Here is an 18,723-nt window from a genome sequence, read left to right on the forward strand (position 1 = left end):
GATAAGGAATTTGGGACACAGCTGGTGGCTGAGTGTTGGCTAACGCTAATAAAAAGGCTATGCTACTGTCCAGCCTGACAGTGTGAAAAGTCCAGTTATCTCCACCAACAACTTATCCAACTGGATAATAAATTACCCAAAGACGTTGCTGAAGTTTTTAAGGCCTCACTTAAAGTTTTGTTATCCATAGAGGAGAAAACGTCAGCGATGGCTGCAGGCATGGAAACGTTATCTATGGCTGCTGAGGTAGACTTGTTTTTAAGGCTGTCAACCATGGAACACTCTTGAACTTTTAAAAATATGTTTTGCGTTTGACCAATTGCTTCCTCAGGTTAGACATGTTGCCCTCACCAGGTTTGCATTTTGCATTACAAATACTGCAGCAAGTGTTGTCTGTTATAAGTTTTGAAAAGTGCAACCACACCTGCAACTGCTTTTGGATTGCAATCGCCCAGACTCACTGTGACTTGAACAAGCTGCATGAGTAACTTTTCTATCTCTTTCTCTCTATACTCTCGAGGTACTCTCAGGTGTTGAACTTCTTACATGGCCTTAAAAGAACAGAGTTTGGTTCTGAACCTTAATCATAAGTGATTTAATCATAACAAATGTTTTAGAATTGATTTTAAAATTCTTTTATTGGTTTATAAAGCTCTTATCGGTTTTGCCCCTTCTTATTTATCTAACTTGCTTTTACCATATGAACCCAGCAGAGCCCTCGGGTCTTCTGGAAGTGGCCTTTTAACAGTGCCCAAAGTTAAAACTAAAACATATGGTGAGGCATCTTTTTATTACTATGCCACCCGTTTATGGAATAGCCTACCTGAAGATCTGAGGGCGACATGTAATATTAATAATATTAATATTATTAATATAATATTAAGGCAAACTTAAGACCCACATTTTTAGTCTAGCTTTTAACTAAATTTCTAATTTTATCAATTTTTAGGTATTTTATTCATTTTATTTTATTTAATAATTGTCCAAAGTGCTATACAAATAAAGTTATTATTATTATTATTATTATTATTATTATTATTATTATTAAATGCATGTGAACAGCTGTACATGTTTACAAAAGTGGTGTATAAGTGAATTGCACTCTGAAACTGGGTATGGAAATAAGAAAATAAGGCTTCTGGATAGTTTTTTTTTTTCAAGGGAGATTAGTAGCATTTCTATGGCAGCAAAAGCTAGTTCATGAGTCTCCAGAATGGTGACGAATCCTGTTTGTAGGTATAAAATGTCAATTAAATACCCCTCTGGAACAAGTATCTTAACAATAGTGTTCAAACAACTTACTGTAAGTACTAAAGCCTTTGGCAGAATATTATATCCCTTTTTGTTTCTGCTTAGAATAGTCTGATAATCTTCATTATTCTTGATGCACAATTGAATGTTTGGTTCACTTGTTATGAGGAAGCAATTTGATGTTATCATCTGAATGCTGGTACCTAGTCAAATGACAGATTTATGGGGCTGTGCCAGCTTTCACCGTATAAAGTCTTGTTGTATCTCCACACATTCACATGGATGAGAGATGCAAGAAGAAGAGAAGCACATGAACAGGTAATTAGTTTTTTGAGATATTATTTTCAGACTGCTGGGCTGCAAAATGATTGTATTTCCTGAGTATAAGTGGTGCTTATTTTCAACTAGATTGTAGTAATAACCCAGTTGAGAATTTAAATGATATTGGAGGCAACAGTCAGACAAACTATCTGCACACTGCACAGCTAAAATAAATGAACTATAGTAAAGGAATACATTTTTACAGACAGTCCTGTTTGATTTTTGAGTTAGTAAAATATAAGTTATATGTTAGAAATTGTTGTAATATATTAACGAAATAACACAGAAAGTAAGGATGAGCAAAGCAATGAAGAAAAAAGCAAGATATGACTTTTCAACATTTCTTTTGTACCATTTTCTCAACTATTAACACTTATATTCAGTGCATATCTGGATCAACATGTATTCAACTCTCCAAACATAATTCTTAAAACAATATCACAAACTTACCAGACTGTTCATCCTTAATGGGGTATGTAATTTCTGCCTACTTTATAAATTGTATGTGTGTGTGTGTGTGTGTTTTATTTATTTATTTATTTATTTATTTATTTCCTTCCTTTCTTTTCTGGAATTGACTTTTTTTTATATTTCATCAGCAGGTTTGAATTCTGAGCTTGAAAGAATGGCAGGTCAAATGATGTTGCCTGTGCTCCTTTTGGGGGTGATAAGTAAGTATTTAATTAAAATGAAATTCAAATAAATTGACTTTTAGTTCTGTTGATGAATGTATGTAATATCAATAAATGACATTTATTTACTGATGTTAGCAGTCCAGATTTTTTTTTTTTTGTCCACTTATATGTTTATGTTTGTTTTTATAGGTGCGGTGACTTCTCAGACTACAAGTAAGTTGAAAGTTAGATAACGTCTTTGTTCACACTCTTAACAGATCAGTCATGCAATCATTTCAAAATTAGTACCTCAAAACAGTTATTGAACCAGAACTATACCTTTTACCACTTGACAAAAATGCCCACAGAGTCATACTCCATTTAATTTTTTCTTTAATTTAAAAATTACAGAAGCTAATTAAATCATGTCATCAAAAAATTAAGAAATAGATAAAAACAATATGACAAACTATTAACCTTATCATTAACAGAAACAAAAAATAAACTGAACTACCATCTGAATTTAAGACTGATCACGGTCCTATAATGAGCCTTAAGAAACTGCCCATATGTTTAATCTTTTCTCAAATAGGAAACATGTTTGCTTCTAAAGTTCCATCAAGTAAAAATCATCTTCCAGGTTATGTTGACCTTTCTCTACAAATAAAAATTAATGATATTATTATCGATAAAGTGCAATCAACATAATTAACAATCAACATTTTGGGTGTAAAATTAGAGGAATCTTTATCTCAGAGAAAAAAGATTAGTACTGTTTACTAATATTACAAAAAGTGTTGGTACTCTGGGAAAAATCTGACCGATGATTAACTTCTACACAATTCTAGAATTTCTCAGGTTTGTAAAACTGCCCTATCCAATTCCTGGCAGTTTTCTTTGCTGGCTGCAAATTCCCATAAACAGTCATCAGCCTGAACGTACAAGCAATTTACAGCACTGTTTACCAAAAGAAATCTCTCTTTTCATGCAACGTGTCTTAAGGTCTTTTCTGGTTGGTCAGTATGTTGGATTAAAAGAGTCTGCAAAATCACGAATCACACAGAAATCTTATGTAATAAACCACAAAAGAGGAATCACAAATCACAAATGCAATCACATTAGTATGTAAATTCTGCAACACTGAGATAGTAAGATTACAGTTTTGCCCAGTTACATGTGTACGTTTGTTTTCATAGGTACGGTGACTCCTCATACAAATGGTGAGTTGATAGTTAGATAACCTGTTTTGTTTTCATTTGTTAATACTCTTAACATGCTACTAATACATTCATTCATTCATCCATTTTCTGTAACCACTTATTCCGGAAGGGTCATGGGGGGCTGCAGCCTATCCCAGCTGACATTGGGCGAGAGGCGGGGTTCACCCTGGACAAGTCGCCAGTTCATTGCAGAGCTGACACATAGACAGACAACCACTCACACTCACATTCACACCTACGGGCAATTTAGAGTCACCAATTAACGTAGCATGCATGTCTTTGGACTGTGGGAGGAAGCCGGAGAACCCGGACAGAACCCACGCAGACACGGGGAGAACATGCAAACTCTGCACAGAAAGGCCCTGCCTCAGCAAGCCCGGGGATCGGACTCAGGACCTTCTTGCTGTGAGGTGGCAGTGCTAACCACTGCACCACCGTGCCGCCCCGCTACTAATACAATCATTTCAAAATAAGTTGCTCAAAGCAGTTATTATTTCAGGATTATACCTTTGACATTAGGTTACAGCTAATACTACTTAGGGCTGGGCGGTATGACCCAAAATTCATATCACGGTATAAATTGAATCCCTTCACGGTAACGGTATTTATCACGGTATAAATGTTGTGGTGTAAAACTTACAATGGAAGTGTTTCTGAAGGGGTTTTGTAGTCCCTTAGCAAAACTAAATTGATTTAAACAACAACAACAAAAAAGCAAAGATATAATGTAATTTTTTGAGTATTTATTGTGCAGAAGAACAACAGAAGTAAGGATAGTGCCTCAGAAGTACAAAAATTCTTACAAAAATAAAGTGGATATTGTAAACAGTACTTCAAGCAGTTGGTCTGTGTGTTTCCTGATCAACTAAACCAGCGCCGGAAAGACTAGAAAAGTTGCGCCAGTTAAAATAGAAGCGTCCCGTAAAAAAATAAAATCTATTAATAATTTATTGGTTATAGGTCCGGGTTCGTTCGACGGTGTCTGGGTCTTTGTTAGCGTCACAGTTACTCCACACATCTTGCAGATGACATTTGCTCATCATCCGACTTTTTAAACCCGAACCACATCCAAATCACGGATGTAGCACCGTTTTTTTTTTGTTTTTTTTTAAACCAGCACCTCCTTCTCCGCCGTTACCGTGCTTGCGGCCATTTTCACATGGAGACAGGTGCGATGACGTCATCGACGGTATGACGGTAGAGCAGAAATCTCTACCGTGGCCAAATTTATACAGTTTTCTACCGTCATACCGTGTATACTGCGCAGCCCTAATACTACTGTTGCATAATTGTTTGTTTGTGAGCAAGAAATAGTCTTGTACCTTTAGCTTTTAACTGAAGATGTTAGCTGGGTCCCAACTGAATTAATTTGTTGTTTGTATAATGAAATATAGGCCTAGGGACGGCCATTTAGCTCAGTTGGTAGAGCGTCAGCCCCATGTATGGAGGCTGTCAGTCCTCTGCAGCAGCTGCTGGTTTGAGCTGGCCCTTTGCTGCGTGTCATCCCCTCTATCTCTTCATCCCCCTTTCCTGTGACTCTTCAGCTATCCTATCTAGTAAAGGCAAAAAAAAAAAAAAAAGCCCACAAACATAACTTTAAAAAAAAAGAAAATAAATATAGGCCTGTGATTTCTAGTGTACACAGGAATTCCACATAGCACTAAGCAGATGTGACCAAGTATAGTGACCATAAACTGACAGCACACAATATTAACTCGTTTGGTGCTTTAAGGCAGAAATATACTTGCTTTTAACTATGCGTTTGCATACGCACCCCTACGCATCCCTACGCATCCCTACGCTTCATGGCTGCCTCACATATCCTGCATCTATTTGGAGCAATGGCTGTGCGCGTCTTCAGAAATTACCACTCAATTACGCACAGGTAAACAGCAAGTATATCTCCGGCCTTAGAGTGCTGTTCAAATAGCATAGCAAAAAGGTTTAGCAAAAAGGTGGGGGTTGAGGAGGTCCGACACAAAGGGCTGCTTTGCTGTATCTAAAGACTTGGCTGTTGATTTTACTACTTAAGTACCAGTATAACTGGTGCCCTGGTTGCACGTTGGGTGTGTACTCTGCTGCACCTGTAACTACAGCCAATAGTGATGTCATGGTGTTGTGATGTACTGACACTCAGCTAAACCAAGATCTTTAGCTGGCATTTCTGTTTGACTTGTCATTGAAGGAAAAGTGTGGGTCAAACAAATTTCATTAGAATTGGCTCAATTCCCCCAAGTGTCCCAGTAAGCCCTGACAGTGAGCCAGCATGCACATTATGAGAATCATGAGTTTGGAACTCTGCCCAGCTGAATGGAATGCAGTCGTTCTAACATTTTCAGTTAAAACTATACTTTTCCTGATATGACATGTCAAAATGTCTGTCGTGTTCAGGTCTTCTCTGATCAATGGTCAATATTTTGGATTAAAAGTGTCCACACTATATGTTCAAACTTGGATATTAATCATTAGGTGTGGTTTTCTAGAAATGTTAAATGTTAAATGTTAAAAACACTGCAACAGCTGTCAATATGTGATTTTAAGACTAATGTGGATGTTCATTCTATTTTTTTCATGTGACATCTATTGTTCTTTCTAGGAACCCTATACCCAGTTACTGGAACAACAAGCTCTCGATCAGACGATGGAAGTTCTCCTCAAATTTCTCTACTACGACCTTTTCCTTATTTTGGACAGTCGTATAATCAGATTTATGTATGTAAAGCAAACTGCAAAATCCATATTTTGGAAGGTTTTTAATAAATATATTTGGTAACATGTAATTGTCAATGACTGTGATCAATGCCCACTAATTCTTTGTCAGTAAGAACTGATTTATTCATTTCTAGGTGAACCACAATGGACACCTGACCTTTACCCAACCATGGTATAGTTACATACCTCAAAGGTTTCCAATGCACGGTTCCAGGGATGTCATTGCACCACTCTGGGTAGATTTAGACAACAGAGGAAATGGTCAGATCTACTACGACCAATACACCAGTGGCAGTGTTCTTCACCAAGCTACACGAGACATTAATCAATACTTCCCAGGGTTGAATTTCAATGCCAACTGGGTCTTTGTTGCAACATGGTATGAAGTGGCTTACTATCCAATGACTGGAACTGTAAGTCATCTTTTTCTAAAAACCTTTATTTTACCCATTACTATATTTACTATAAAAATCACAAGCCATTTTTTTGTCAGCGAACAACGATCCAAGCAGTCTTGATCTCTGGTGGCCAGTACTCATTTGTGCTGATGAACTATGGGATAATAGCCTCAACACATCGTAATGTACAGGTTAGAGCCATTCCAATAATTTTCAGTTGCCATGCTTTACTTAAATCTGAATGCAGCAATCACAATGTCCAAAAACAGAAAAAATAAAATTATTTTGATCTGTGAAACATGTACTTCCAGGCTGGATATGACACAGTCCGCTCTGCTCACCATTTTACCATCCCTGGATCATTCTCTGCCAGTGCATCAGGATACAACTCAACTTTCCTCCAGAGCAGCAATGTCAATGTACCTGGTCGCTGGGCTTTCAGGACAGACCATGGATCAAGAGGCTGCACTTTCAATGGTAAGACTAGAACTAGAGGGTTGTCACCATAGATTTATTTGTTTTATTGTAATATACATATTAGAGTTGAGCGATATGCTAAAATTTTCCAAGCGATCATCATCAGCCCAACCATCAGCTATTGGCGATACCATTGTCCCCCCACCCGCCTTGTCCCGACCTTTCAGGTCTCAGCTGGGAGATGTGTGCAAGTGGTGAATTCACTATGTTACGTTCATTACGTCCAGTGGACAAAATAAACTCACAAAGTGTCTACAAATTATGTTTTCACACTTATTTTCCATTTTAAACAGAGAAACAACCGTTCACCTTATGAATTCAAGTTTCTCTCTTTTACCGAACTAATACAAGCTTAACTGGCTCGTTAACGCCTCGGAAAACACACTTCATTTAGACTCAACAGAAAAACATGTAAAACTCACCAAAACCATTTTTGTTAGTCTGTCCACTCTTCCAACACTCACCAGCTCTGGTTTGGTCAAAATAAATCCTCACTTTACCACGTGGAAAGAGCTTAAAGAGTCTGACTCTGCAGGCTGTTTTCTTCTGACTCGTCACCCAGCTGAGAGCACTCATGGTCAGCTGAGTAGGTGTGAACTTCGCCGCTGGATGAGAGCGCAGTGCAGAGCAGAGGCTGTCACTCTGCAGACTATTACATTAGCAAAATAAAATGACAAATATTGCCCTAAAAATTGGGCAAAAAAAGCAATCAGTGATGGATTCAGCCCATCGGCCATCGCCCAACCCTAATGCATATATGACCATCACTCCACCACAATACTGGCAAGTCTGACAGTAAATCTATGCTTGTTGTTGAACTAATGATAATGTTTAATATGCTACTAACAACTGACTATATTATGCACTGAACAGCTATTATGTAACAATATGGTGACATACAGAAAAACTGTTGGAAGGAAAGTGTTTACATTTTTTTTATTTTTTCATTCTATAATATTGTAATTTCTGTTGGTGTGACTACGTAGTTCTTAAAAAAGGGAAATGGTTGGATCATCTTGGTGTCTTTCAAGGTTAAGATGCTGTCCATAACCATGCAGCGTCACCAGTTCAATATGGCTCAGGACCTTTCTTGCATGTTATCCTCTTTTATATCCGTTCATCTTTAGCTGTAAAATGCCCCACAAATACAGTAATACTGTTTGCATGTTGAAATCAATGTCTTTTGAGAAACATTTGTTTTAATTTTCTTCACAGGTGAACCAGTGCAGCTGGGTGACTCATTCTGGAGTGACAGTACCTGTGCACAGAAGTGCACCTGCACCTCAACAGGTCTGCAGTGTCAGAGCCAACCCTGTTCCTTTTCCCAAATCTGCCGGGCAAGTGCCTTTCAGTTCTCCTGCCAGACGGTGCAGAGACGCACCTGCACTATAAGTGGTGATCCACATTACTATACCTTCGATGGCACAGTGTTTCACTTTCAGGGCACCTGCACTTACGTTCTGTCTGAGCAATGTGGTCGAGGGCTGCCCTACTATAGAGTAGAGGGCAAGAATGAGCACCGGGGCAGCACTCGAGTTTCATGGACACGAATGGTCAGAGTACATATCTACAATGAAACTATTGAGCTTGTCAAGGGACGTCGTGGTGAAGCTAAGGTTAGAAAATGAGAACTAAATCTCCACATACAAAAATATTTTTATTTAGTTAATATTTTACAACTATCTTTTTGCATATTGGTGTGCTTATAGGTTAACGGAAGCTTTGCAGCCACTCCAATCTCCCTTGGCAATGGCAGTGCCCAGGTTTATGAGTCAGGTTTTTCTGTGATCATCAGCACTGACTTTGGCTTGGTGGTATCTTATGACACAAACCATCATGTCAGGATCAGTGTACCCTACAATTACCAGAACGCAACATGTGGACTGTGTGGAAACTTCAACAATCGCCGTGAAGACGACTTCCGAACCCGTCAAGGTGACATTGTGAGCTCTGATGTGGTTTTTGCCAACAGCTGGCAAGCATCAGGGGATGATGAGCCTGGCTGTGGGGCTCGTTGTGGAGGTCTGGCCTGTGCTGGGTGTACTGCAGCTCAAAACACTTTATACAGCAGTGCTGACCATTGCGGTATCCTCCAGAGCAGATCTGGACCTTTTGCTGTTTGCCATCAACGACTACCCCCACAATCCTTCGTGCAAAGCTGTGTGTATGATCTGTGTGTAGGAGGAGGGTACCAGCCCATTCTTTGCCAAGCCCTAAATGCGTATGCAAGTCAGTGTCAACAGAATGGTATACAGCTGCCAAGCTGGAGGAGACGAGGCTTCTGTGGTATGTCTGTCAGACAATTAATCAGTATAATGTCAAAGTATCCTTAGGTAAAATGTCCATGATGTCAAGATCAATGTTATGCTCTTTTTCTAGAAATCCCCTGCCCTGCCAACAGCCACTTTGAGTCCCAAGGCACAGGATGTCCAGCTACTTGTGTCAACCCCAATTCTACTCATAGCTGCCCTCTCCCTGCACAGGAGAGTTGCATCTGCAATTCAGGCTACATCCTCAGTGCCGGTGGGTGCGTCCCTCATGCCGAGTGTGGCTGCAGCTTTGAGGGCCGCTACTACCGCTCTGGAGAAAGTGTAATACTAGATGAGGACTGTGGGAGACGTTGTAGCTGCAGTTATGGCTCCATGACCTGTCGCTCCCATGGTTGTGGCCAACAAGAGTCTTGCAGGGTGGAAGATGGAGAAAGAGGATGCAGACCCAATAGCTATGCAACATGCTGGACAAGGGGCCCTGGGTCATATCATACGTTTGATGGACTGACATACCAGTATCCTGGTGCATGTCGACTGACCCTTTCCAGAGTGATGGGATTGTCTAACCATCCACACTTTGTGGTGACAGCAGAAAAAGTGCCCAGAGGCCAACAGGGTTTTGCCCGTTTGCTAAAGTTTGAGGCAGAGGGAACACATGTGTCCATTGAGATGTCAAATAGCAGCAGAGTACAGGTAAGTGATTGAAACATTTTTGAAATGTCAGATTCTGTCAATGTGATACAGGGTTATTCAAAAAGAATAAGCAATATTTTATTGAGGAAAAGCAATAGAAAACTCCAGCAAAGTCACAAGGATTCTACTCACAATCAACTTTTATTTCCCGTCTTGCAAGTGTTCAATGTGGCCACCACCTGCAGCACGGGCAACATCAATGCGATAAGAGAATTCCTCCCAGACGCGTATTAGCATATCACGATCCACTGAGTTGATCTCTGTTGTTATTCGATGTTTATTTGCCCCTGTGGCAGCCATTCAAAACTTAGAAAACTCCTCTTTCAAATGGTCACTGACTCATTCCATGACGATGCTTGAGAACTGAAGCAATGCGTCATGAAATTGGTTCATTCTTTTTGAATAACCCTGTATTTTCACACTTTTAAAAGTGAGGCACCTGAATTGTAACACAAATGTGACATAATGGTTGTAACATTCAGCAGCACATAAATTTGTTTAAATCCTAGTAACTACAAAACATGAAATTGAATGTCACTTTAGGTTGACGGTCAGCGGATCAGACTGCCATTCAGCTCAGCATCCAATCGAATCCAAATCTACCACAGCAGCGTTCACAGTATCATCCTTCGCACTTCCTTTGGTGTAACTGTCCAGACAGTCTGGCCTCACTATGTCCGTGTCACTGCCCCTGGTATCTACGGTGGCTCACTAGGTGGACTCTGTGGTAATAACAATGGTCACCCACATGACGACTTCCGCACACCCAATGGCATCCAGGTCAACAACTCTCAGGCATTTGGGGACAGTTGGCGAGATGGCTCCCTCGCTGCTCACTGTGTTGACAGTGTCAATCAGAATTCTACCACAAATAACAATGCTAGTGGGTACTGCAGTATTCTTGGCTCACCGCAAGGGCCATTTGTCCCATGTTGGGCCAAGGTGGATCCACAGCAGCATGTGAATGCATGTGTGGAGATCATTAGCGCCTCTAATGATCCAGCATCGGCCTTATGTGAGGTCCTGCGAGATTATGCACTGATCTGTCAACAGAAGGGCGTTAACCTGGGACACTGGAGGAATGCAACTAACTGTGGTAAGTACTTTTCCTTTTTGAATTAAGTTTTCAAATGGTATAAATTAATGTGTGTAATGACTTTTTTCAGTCAAACTGTTTGTGTTTCTCTAGAGCAAAACTGCCCTTTGAACAGCCATTATGAACTCTGTGGAAGCTCCTGCCCCTCCACCTGCCCCAGCCTCTCTTTCCCTTTCACCTGTGCCACTGTGTGCCAGGAAGGTTGCCAGTGTGATGATGGTTTTATCCTCAATGGCAACCAGTGTGTGCCGCCAACAGCTTGTGGATGCTATCACCAAGGACACTATCGGAGTGGTGGCGAACAGTTCTGGGATGGTGATGAATGTCAGAGCTTGTGTACATGTAATGGCACAACAGGAATAGTCCACTGTATCCGTAACTCCTGTGGTCCCCAGGAGTCCTGTCGCGTGGTGGAGGGTGAGTATGGCTGCCATCCCAACCCTCATGGCACCTGCTCTGCCTCTGGAGATCCCCACTACCTCACCTTTGATGGCAAGGCCTATGACTTCCAAGGAACCTGCCGCTATGTTCTGGCGACTCTTTGTAACACCACTGCTGGCCTCCACCAGTTTTCAGTGGAAGCTAAGAATGAGCCTTGGAGAAGGTTGCCAGTTTCAATCACAGATGAAGTTTTTGTGAATGTGTGGGGCTATCAAGTGCGCATGTCGGGGGACAGCAGCGGTATGGTAGAGGTGAGTTTAAACCCCTCTGAAACATTAATGCTTGTTTTCATCTTAGGGGAAAGTTTAATTTTGTAAGGGCTCAAATAGTTGAATAAATATAGTTTGTCAAACTGAGAGTCAGAGCACTAATAAACTTACACTGACATGTCAAATTCGGCACAAATTCTGAATCAGTCAATTTATAATACTGATAAAGGTGTCTTGTTCTTCCACTTTTGTTTGTCCAATTCTGTAGATAAATGGAATAACAAAAAATGTACCAGTTCTCTTGAATGGAGGCCGTGTGTCTATCTTTGCAAGTGGATCTCGCACATTTGTCAGCGCTGACTTTGGCCTGAGTGTCACATACGATGGATGGAGTACAGTGTCTATCTCTGTGCCTTCAAATTACAGGTTTACATGAACTTAAAAGCCAACTACCCAAACACCTGTCTTTTGATTAGTTTCATTGCCTTTATTTATTTTATTTAATACTGACTGAACTTGTGATCTGATTAATAACACTGGTGTTTTCTCTCATCATTACCATCAATAGTGGACAAACATGTGGTCTTTGTGGAAACTTCAATGGAAATCGAACTGATGAGTTCCGCACCCCATCTGGAATGATGGTCACCACTCCAGATGAATTTGGCATGGCTTGGAAAGTGGCAGGCAACTACACCTGCAGTGATGGCTGTGGTTCCTCCTGCCCTCGGTGCACCAATGAGCTGCCTGCTAGAGCCCAGTGTCAAGTGATTCAAGCAACCAATGGCCCCTTAAGCTTCTGCCATGAGCATGTGGACCCAGCGCCATATTTCAATGACTGTGTGTTTGATGTCTGTGTGTCAGGAAATCGAGGCCAAGATCTCCTGTGCAGAGCCATTCAGGCGTATGTCAGTGCCTGTCAGTCTGCTAATGTTCGAATCTACCCTTGGAGACAGAACACCACCTGCAGTAAGTTAACCAGTTAATGTTTTCTTTATCTACAGTCAGTCAGCCTAAGAAACACTCCAGGTGTTCTGAAAAATGAAAACAAAGGAATCTCTCTCTGACATCCATCATTTGTTTCCTCAATTATAAAGCACTTCAGTGTCCAGCCAACAGTCATTATGAGCTGTGTGGTACAGACTGTGGTAAGACCTGTGCCAGCAGTATTGATGCCACCTGTGAGCATCTTTGCTCTGAGGGATGTTTCTGTGATCAAGGCTTCGTCAGGAGCGGGACAAGATGTGTCCCTGTGGAAAGCTGTGGCTGCCTGTATGATGGCTCATACTATAATGTAAGACATATACCTACAATAAAATAGAATCCCAGATTCATATAATTATGCCCCAAATCATTTGATAATTTCTGTTATGATTTAAGTCCTTGAATATTAGCTTTTTCCCTAAAATGAAGCCAATGCATGCCAAAAATCTGCAGTTCCTCAAATGATGACTTGAGGCTGGCTCCAAAAGTGAGTCAATCCCAACAAATTAAATATTAAAATGCCACACTTTACAGCATAAATAAACATGTTCACAGTCTGGTTAAAAAAAAAGTGGCAAATATTTATTACTATTCCATATTGCATATATTTACCAAGAAAATTTATTGGACAATAGCATGTAAATCAGACAAGAGAGAGTGAGCATGGTTTTGCTTTTCCATTGGTTCCAGTTCATAGTCAAAAGGAAATTTTCCCACTATGAAATTTCATCAAACATTTTTAGCAAAGCTGCAAGTCAAACATCTGAGTGACAATGTGGCAGAAAAGAATGACGTGTGTTACATGACAACAAACGTGATACACAACATTTCATTATACTATTCCCTTTTTTCCTCGTGCTTTTCTTTTGCTCTCATGCTACAGGCTGGTGAGTCGTTCTGGACAGACAGATGCTCCCAGCGATGTGAGTGCCACGCTCCCAATGACCTGCGCTGTTCTGCTGCACCTTGCACTCCTGCACAAGAGTGCACCATCAGAAATGGCCGGCTTGGCTGTTTCAGTGTAATGTCTACCTGCACTGTGTGGGGGGACCCACACTACATCACCTTTGATGGGGCCCTGGCTCATTTCCAGGGCACATGCTCCTACATCATTACTGAGAGTGTGAGCCACAACAACAATGAAACACAGTTTCAGGTAACAGCCACTAATAATCACCGTGGCAACAACCGTGTGTCGTTTGTGTCAGCAGTGGATATACACCTCTCAAATCAACAGGAGAGTGCAGACATCAGGATTGGACCCAACACAAGAGTAATGGTAAGCTTAATTTAAAGATGTAAAACTTTAAACATCTGATAGGTGTAAACACAGATAACAAAGTGCCTCCTCACCTCTTGTCTGTCTGTCTAATCTCTCATCCCTCCAGGTAAATGAAAGTGAGGTGTCTTTTCCCACCACTGTAGGAACCTTAGCTCAGGTGGTAAGACAGGGAAGCTACATGGTGGTTGATGCCAATGACTTGATAGTCCAGTTTGATGGCCGGAGTACTTTGCTGGTCAGAATGGGCCACAACCGTAAAAACAGAGTCACAGGGATGTGTGGAAACTTCAACGATGACGCTTCAGATGATAAAGTCTTGCCCAATGGCACGTCGGCACAAAATGATAATCAGTTTGGTCACAGCTGGAAAGCACCAACAAGCCAACCAGGGTGAGCTGTGTATTCCACACAGAAAATGGCATCAATACATCATTGCCAGTTGAAAACATTTCACTAAATAAAGAAAATATTCTTGCACCAGTGCAATATATTTGCATTTGTCCACAGTTATGATATAAGTCCCCTTGACAACAATATGCATAATAGAAAAAAATATGTTGTGGCAAACAGAGTCAGCCAGAGTGTTAAACCTAAAATGTCTTTCCAGATGTGGATCCACAGATGAAAGGACTGGTGGACTGGACGGCTGTAGCTTTATCACAGAATACTCTGAGCTCTGTAGTGTCATCACCAACACTAGCGGTCCATTCAGTGCCTGTCAACCGCATTCTGACCCTCAGCCATTTTTCAGTTCCTGTGTCTACGATCTCTGCCTCTACACTCCAGCCAATGGCATGCTGTGCTCTGCTGTCTCAGCCTATGAGAGGACCTGCTCCGTCTTGGGCCTAAACATTCCTGAGTGGCGCTCAGCTTTGCACTGTGGTAAGTTTGGACTACGAAGTGTGTCCTACTTGTGGAAAAATGTATTTTCTGTTACTTCTTGTCATTAGTCCTTATTTCATTCTTTCCACACTATTTTCAAAGCTGAGTCAGACCCCTGTGAACAGCTGGACTGCACAGACTTTGAGTGGTGTGGTGAGAAAGACGGTGTTTACGGCTGTTTCTGTGATGAACACCACCATCGGCGCAACAATGAGAGCTACGGTGAGGACACGTCCTCTTAAGACACTGTTTTTTTTTTTTTTTAGAATACTGAAGGGACAGTGTGAGACACTGCTTTACTACAATGGCATTGTTAATAAAATGTACACCAACATAAGAGTATGTAACAATGGGACATACAGTTTGGTTAGTTTGCATTTATCCTATATGGCTTCATGGAGATTTATTATTCTCCAATTTTCAGTGTTAATTTCATTCATGGTTTTCATCAACACCATTTTGTCACAGTGAATAAAAAGCTCAAATTTCTGAGATTTTGAAAGACATGAATACACTGGACGTGCTATATCAGATTAGTGTAAAACAAAGTAACTATAACTTAACTATACCAGACATCAGCAATGAGTTTTTTAGTAATAATCTGCCTTATCCCAGGTTTCATGACTGTGACTACCAGTAACACTAACTTAAAATACACATACTACAAATTAGGGCTGCACAACTAATCAGATTTTTTTTTTTTTTTAAATTTTAATATGGCTGTCTGCAATTTTCAAATTACAGGAGATGCAATATTTCTTAAAGGCAAAAAGTGTGAAAAAACTTTAAATGAATGAATGTGGTGAGGCAGAAATGTCCTAGTCTACAAATCAGATGTAAAAATGATCATTACTTCTAATATATAATATCACAATTCAGCCCTACTACAAATGTCTCTTTTGCCGTCCAAAGCTCAAAATATGTTGTCATGCATTTATCTTTTATAGACTCGTCCATCACTTGTGTCAGTAGTACAGGCACCATGTCAGTGTCCCGCTGCCAGCTGTTTGAAGCTGGCTTCCACTCAAGCGTACTCCATCTCCGGGATGAGTCTTGCAATGGGACTCTGCAGGACGGACAGCTGGTCTTCCACTTTAACAATGACAATCAGCTGTGTGGGACAGTTCTCAAGGTACCATACACTATCAACACAGAATGACTAAGATTTTAGATATGAATCTTATCTATAAGACGTGTTACAACTATAATCAACTTATACCATTTTGTCATTTCCATTTTAAGAGCAATGGAACCCATTTCATCTATGAGAACACCATCCAGGGTGATGTGGACACCCATCAAGGTCTGATCAGCCGCCAGAGGAACATACATCTGCAGTTCTGCTGTGAATATCCTCTGACCCAGGCCCTGTCTATGGCTGTGGGCATCAACCCTGTAGAGAGGTGACAAAACCATTTCATCTGCATGTTTTGGTTTATTGATTTCTTGACTTAGGTGTTGCTAACTAAGTAAAAATTACCTCAGTCCTTTTCATAGTCAACCTCTGACTAAATGTTAAATTATAATGAGTAACTCTTGAGAGGTTTGAAGTTACCAGTAACCTGCCAGTGTTTTGTTGAATTGTTCCCTCTCAAGTTCAGTCACATTATATGTTGTCTTTTCATAGCATTGTGAGGAAGAAGCTTCCATCTGGACGTGGACAGTATAATATGAGAATGATCCCCTACCAGGATGCTGCCTACCGCTTCCCCCTGACTAGTAACACGAACATCGAAATTGAAATTGACGAGAGGCTGTATGTGGAGGTGCGGACAGAAGGAGTCGATTCACGGCAGATCTCCACTGTTCTGGACTCTTGCTGGGCCACACCAGTCAACACCCCCGGCTACCCTGTCCGCTGGGATCTCATTAATGCAGAGTAATGGAGCTATTGAAACTTGACCTTGTCTTTGCATGCTGATTTCTTGTTCTTGCCTGAAAAGTGCCTTTCTTCAATTGCTTTATCAATTCTCTCTTTTACAGCCTAACCCTGTTACCTACTAGTCCGCCTGATAACACTGTAACTTCTACAACTTTCACCTGTTTCCAGGTGTCCAAATCCAGCAGATGGTACAGTAGAGCTGGTTCAGAACGGTGTCTCTACTGTTGCCCGATTCTCCTTCAGGATGTTCACCTTCAACAACTATTCATCCATCTACCTGCACTGCCAGATCCACCTGTGTCTTCTGAGCCACAACAACTGCTCCACTGTAAGTACAACTCTATGTGTGTATTTGTAGTAAGACTAGATAGATTATCAACAGGTGCATCAGCAGAGTAGGACTGGGCAATGTCACTTATGAATAATAACATGGTATTTTTAGGCAATGTGCCTCATTTAATTCAATATTTGTGACTAAATACCTCGATATTGCAACAATATTGTTGGGAGGACTTGGGGTTTCACAAAATATTAACAAAATGTTATTTTTGATCTGCAGCAATGTTACCCAGGTCACCACAGGCGAGTTGCAAGAGATGCATCCTACCATGACACTACAGGCATCTCACTGGGACCACTAATCCTGAGGAGAGATCTCACAGGTAAAGCTCTCTTATTTTTTCATAACTTCTGTACTCTTACTGATGACTCGATTGAAACATTTTGTGCAAACAGGTTTACACTTGCAATTTGGTTGTTCTCTTGCAGTCGGCATGATGAAAACGAGCAGTGCTTCAAGTCAGTTGACCTCCATGGTGACCCTCCTGCTCATCAGTGTGCTGACTGCCAAAATTCTGACCTAGAGACACAAAAACAGTCAACAGGTATACCATATACCGAAATATGAATCACTGAGAAGTAGCTTAATTTGTCTCTCTCCAGTAAAAAGTGGAAAGTGTTTTTTTGTGATGGTGAAGGCGTGAAAAGTTATATATATTTTAGAAATACATTTTGTTAATTGCTCTTGATTTTTGTTGTCTGAAGTGGTGGTAGTTTTTTTTTTTTTTTTTTTACAACAGAGGGCAGAATAAGATCAAATACACATTTGACTCTGTTTTCATAAAGCTTCCTGCTTATCTTTTTGTATTTTGTAATGGGCTTTAGTAACTTAGCTAGTCGCTTTTGAAGTAATTTTCTTTTCATTAGTGATAATCATTAATAATGAAGATGAAAATGATAAAGTTGTTTATGTGTGAAATGGGAATCCTCTATGAAGCACTCAGTGTACTGAATGTTTGAATTGTATTTCTTTTTGAGATGTGTTGTACTGGAAGTTTGGTTTGTGGTCAGGTGAAAAGTAGAAGTATTTTTTCTTTATAGCGGGAACCGGGGGGGCAGCAACGTACTAAATGTACTAAAAATGAAGTCACTTGCCTTTTTTGCATTTGTATGTTTATATCCTTGTATCCTTTGTTTCTTTGTGGTGATTCATTAATATCTGTAACATAAGAAGTAATTGTAAAATGAGGGTTAAAAGCAATAATAAAGTATTTTGGGCGGGGAGTATGGCTCTCATTTGTTACGTAGCACTTTTGTACAGAATCCCAGTCTTGCCCACACATTAAAGTGGAAACGGATAAACTTTTTTCGACTGTACACAAGAGAGGCTTCTTTGGTTGCTGCAAGCTGCCAGGAACCAGTGGTGTTGCAGTGTGATTACTGTTACAAAGCCTTTTATTTTGAAAGGTGGGGGCTTTTTTGTCTTTATTCTGATAGTGACAGCTGAAGATATGACAGGAAAGGGGGCAGAGAGAGAGAGGACGACACACAGCAAATGGACCACAGGTGTTAGTCCAACTGGTGGCCGCTGCTGATGACTAACTGGGACTAATAGGGGCATCCCCGCCATTACGAGATTTACTCTTGTCTCCTGCCTGGTAACTCTCTGCTTTTCTCTTTGTAGCTTCCTCCCTCAACTGTTCAGTGTTTTT

The 18,723-nt window shown here is 40.6% G+C and overlaps 1 protein-coding gene and 1 long non-coding RNA gene across 2 annotated transcripts; both read left to right on the top strand.

Annotated features, from left to right (window-relative positions):
• The first annotated feature begins 1,468 nt into the window (after positions 1 to 1,468).
• LOC146311998 (uncharacterized) lies at positions 1,469 to 2,866 on the top strand. Its single transcript, XR_014772148.1, has 3 exons — positions 1,469 to 1,569; positions 2,175 to 2,243; positions 2,397 to 2,866. It is a non-coding gene; the product is annotated as an uncharacterized LOC146311998 (long non-coding RNA).
• Positions 2,867 to 3,347: 481 nt separating this feature from the next.
• Positions 3,348 to 17,630, top strand: LOC146311999 (alpha-tectorin-like). The gene is made up of 23 exons (XM_084740114.1): positions 3,348 to 3,406; positions 6,003 to 6,118; positions 6,253 to 6,531; positions 6,612 to 6,707; positions 6,828 to 6,993; positions 8,209 to 8,609; positions 8,703 to 9,279; positions 9,373 to 9,956; positions 10,500 to 11,052; positions 11,146 to 11,744; positions 11,971 to 12,128; positions 12,271 to 12,671; positions 12,800 to 12,996; positions 13,570 to 13,965; positions 14,075 to 14,358; positions 14,576 to 14,850; positions 14,953 to 15,072; positions 15,798 to 15,982; positions 16,093 to 16,253; positions 16,478 to 16,729; positions 16,901 to 17,060; positions 17,292 to 17,394; positions 17,501 to 17,630. Exons 1-23 carry the CDS (start codon positions 3,361 to 3,363, stop codon positions 17,593 to 17,595), a joined length of 6,204 nt encoding a protein of 2,067 aa, XP_084596240.1. The 5' UTR covers positions 3,348 to 3,360; the 3' UTR covers positions 17,596 to 17,630.
• Positions 17,631 to 18,723: the final 1,093 nt, after the last annotated feature.

The sequence above is a fragment of the Lutjanus erythropterus genome, chromosome 17, assembly GCF_056507025.1.
Source record: "Lutjanus erythropterus isolate fLutEry1 chromosome 17, fLutEry1.hap2, whole genome shotgun sequence".
Taxonomy (NCBI): domain Eukaryota; kingdom Metazoa; phylum Chordata; class Actinopteri; order Lutjaniformes; family Lutjanidae; genus Lutjanus; species Lutjanus erythropterus.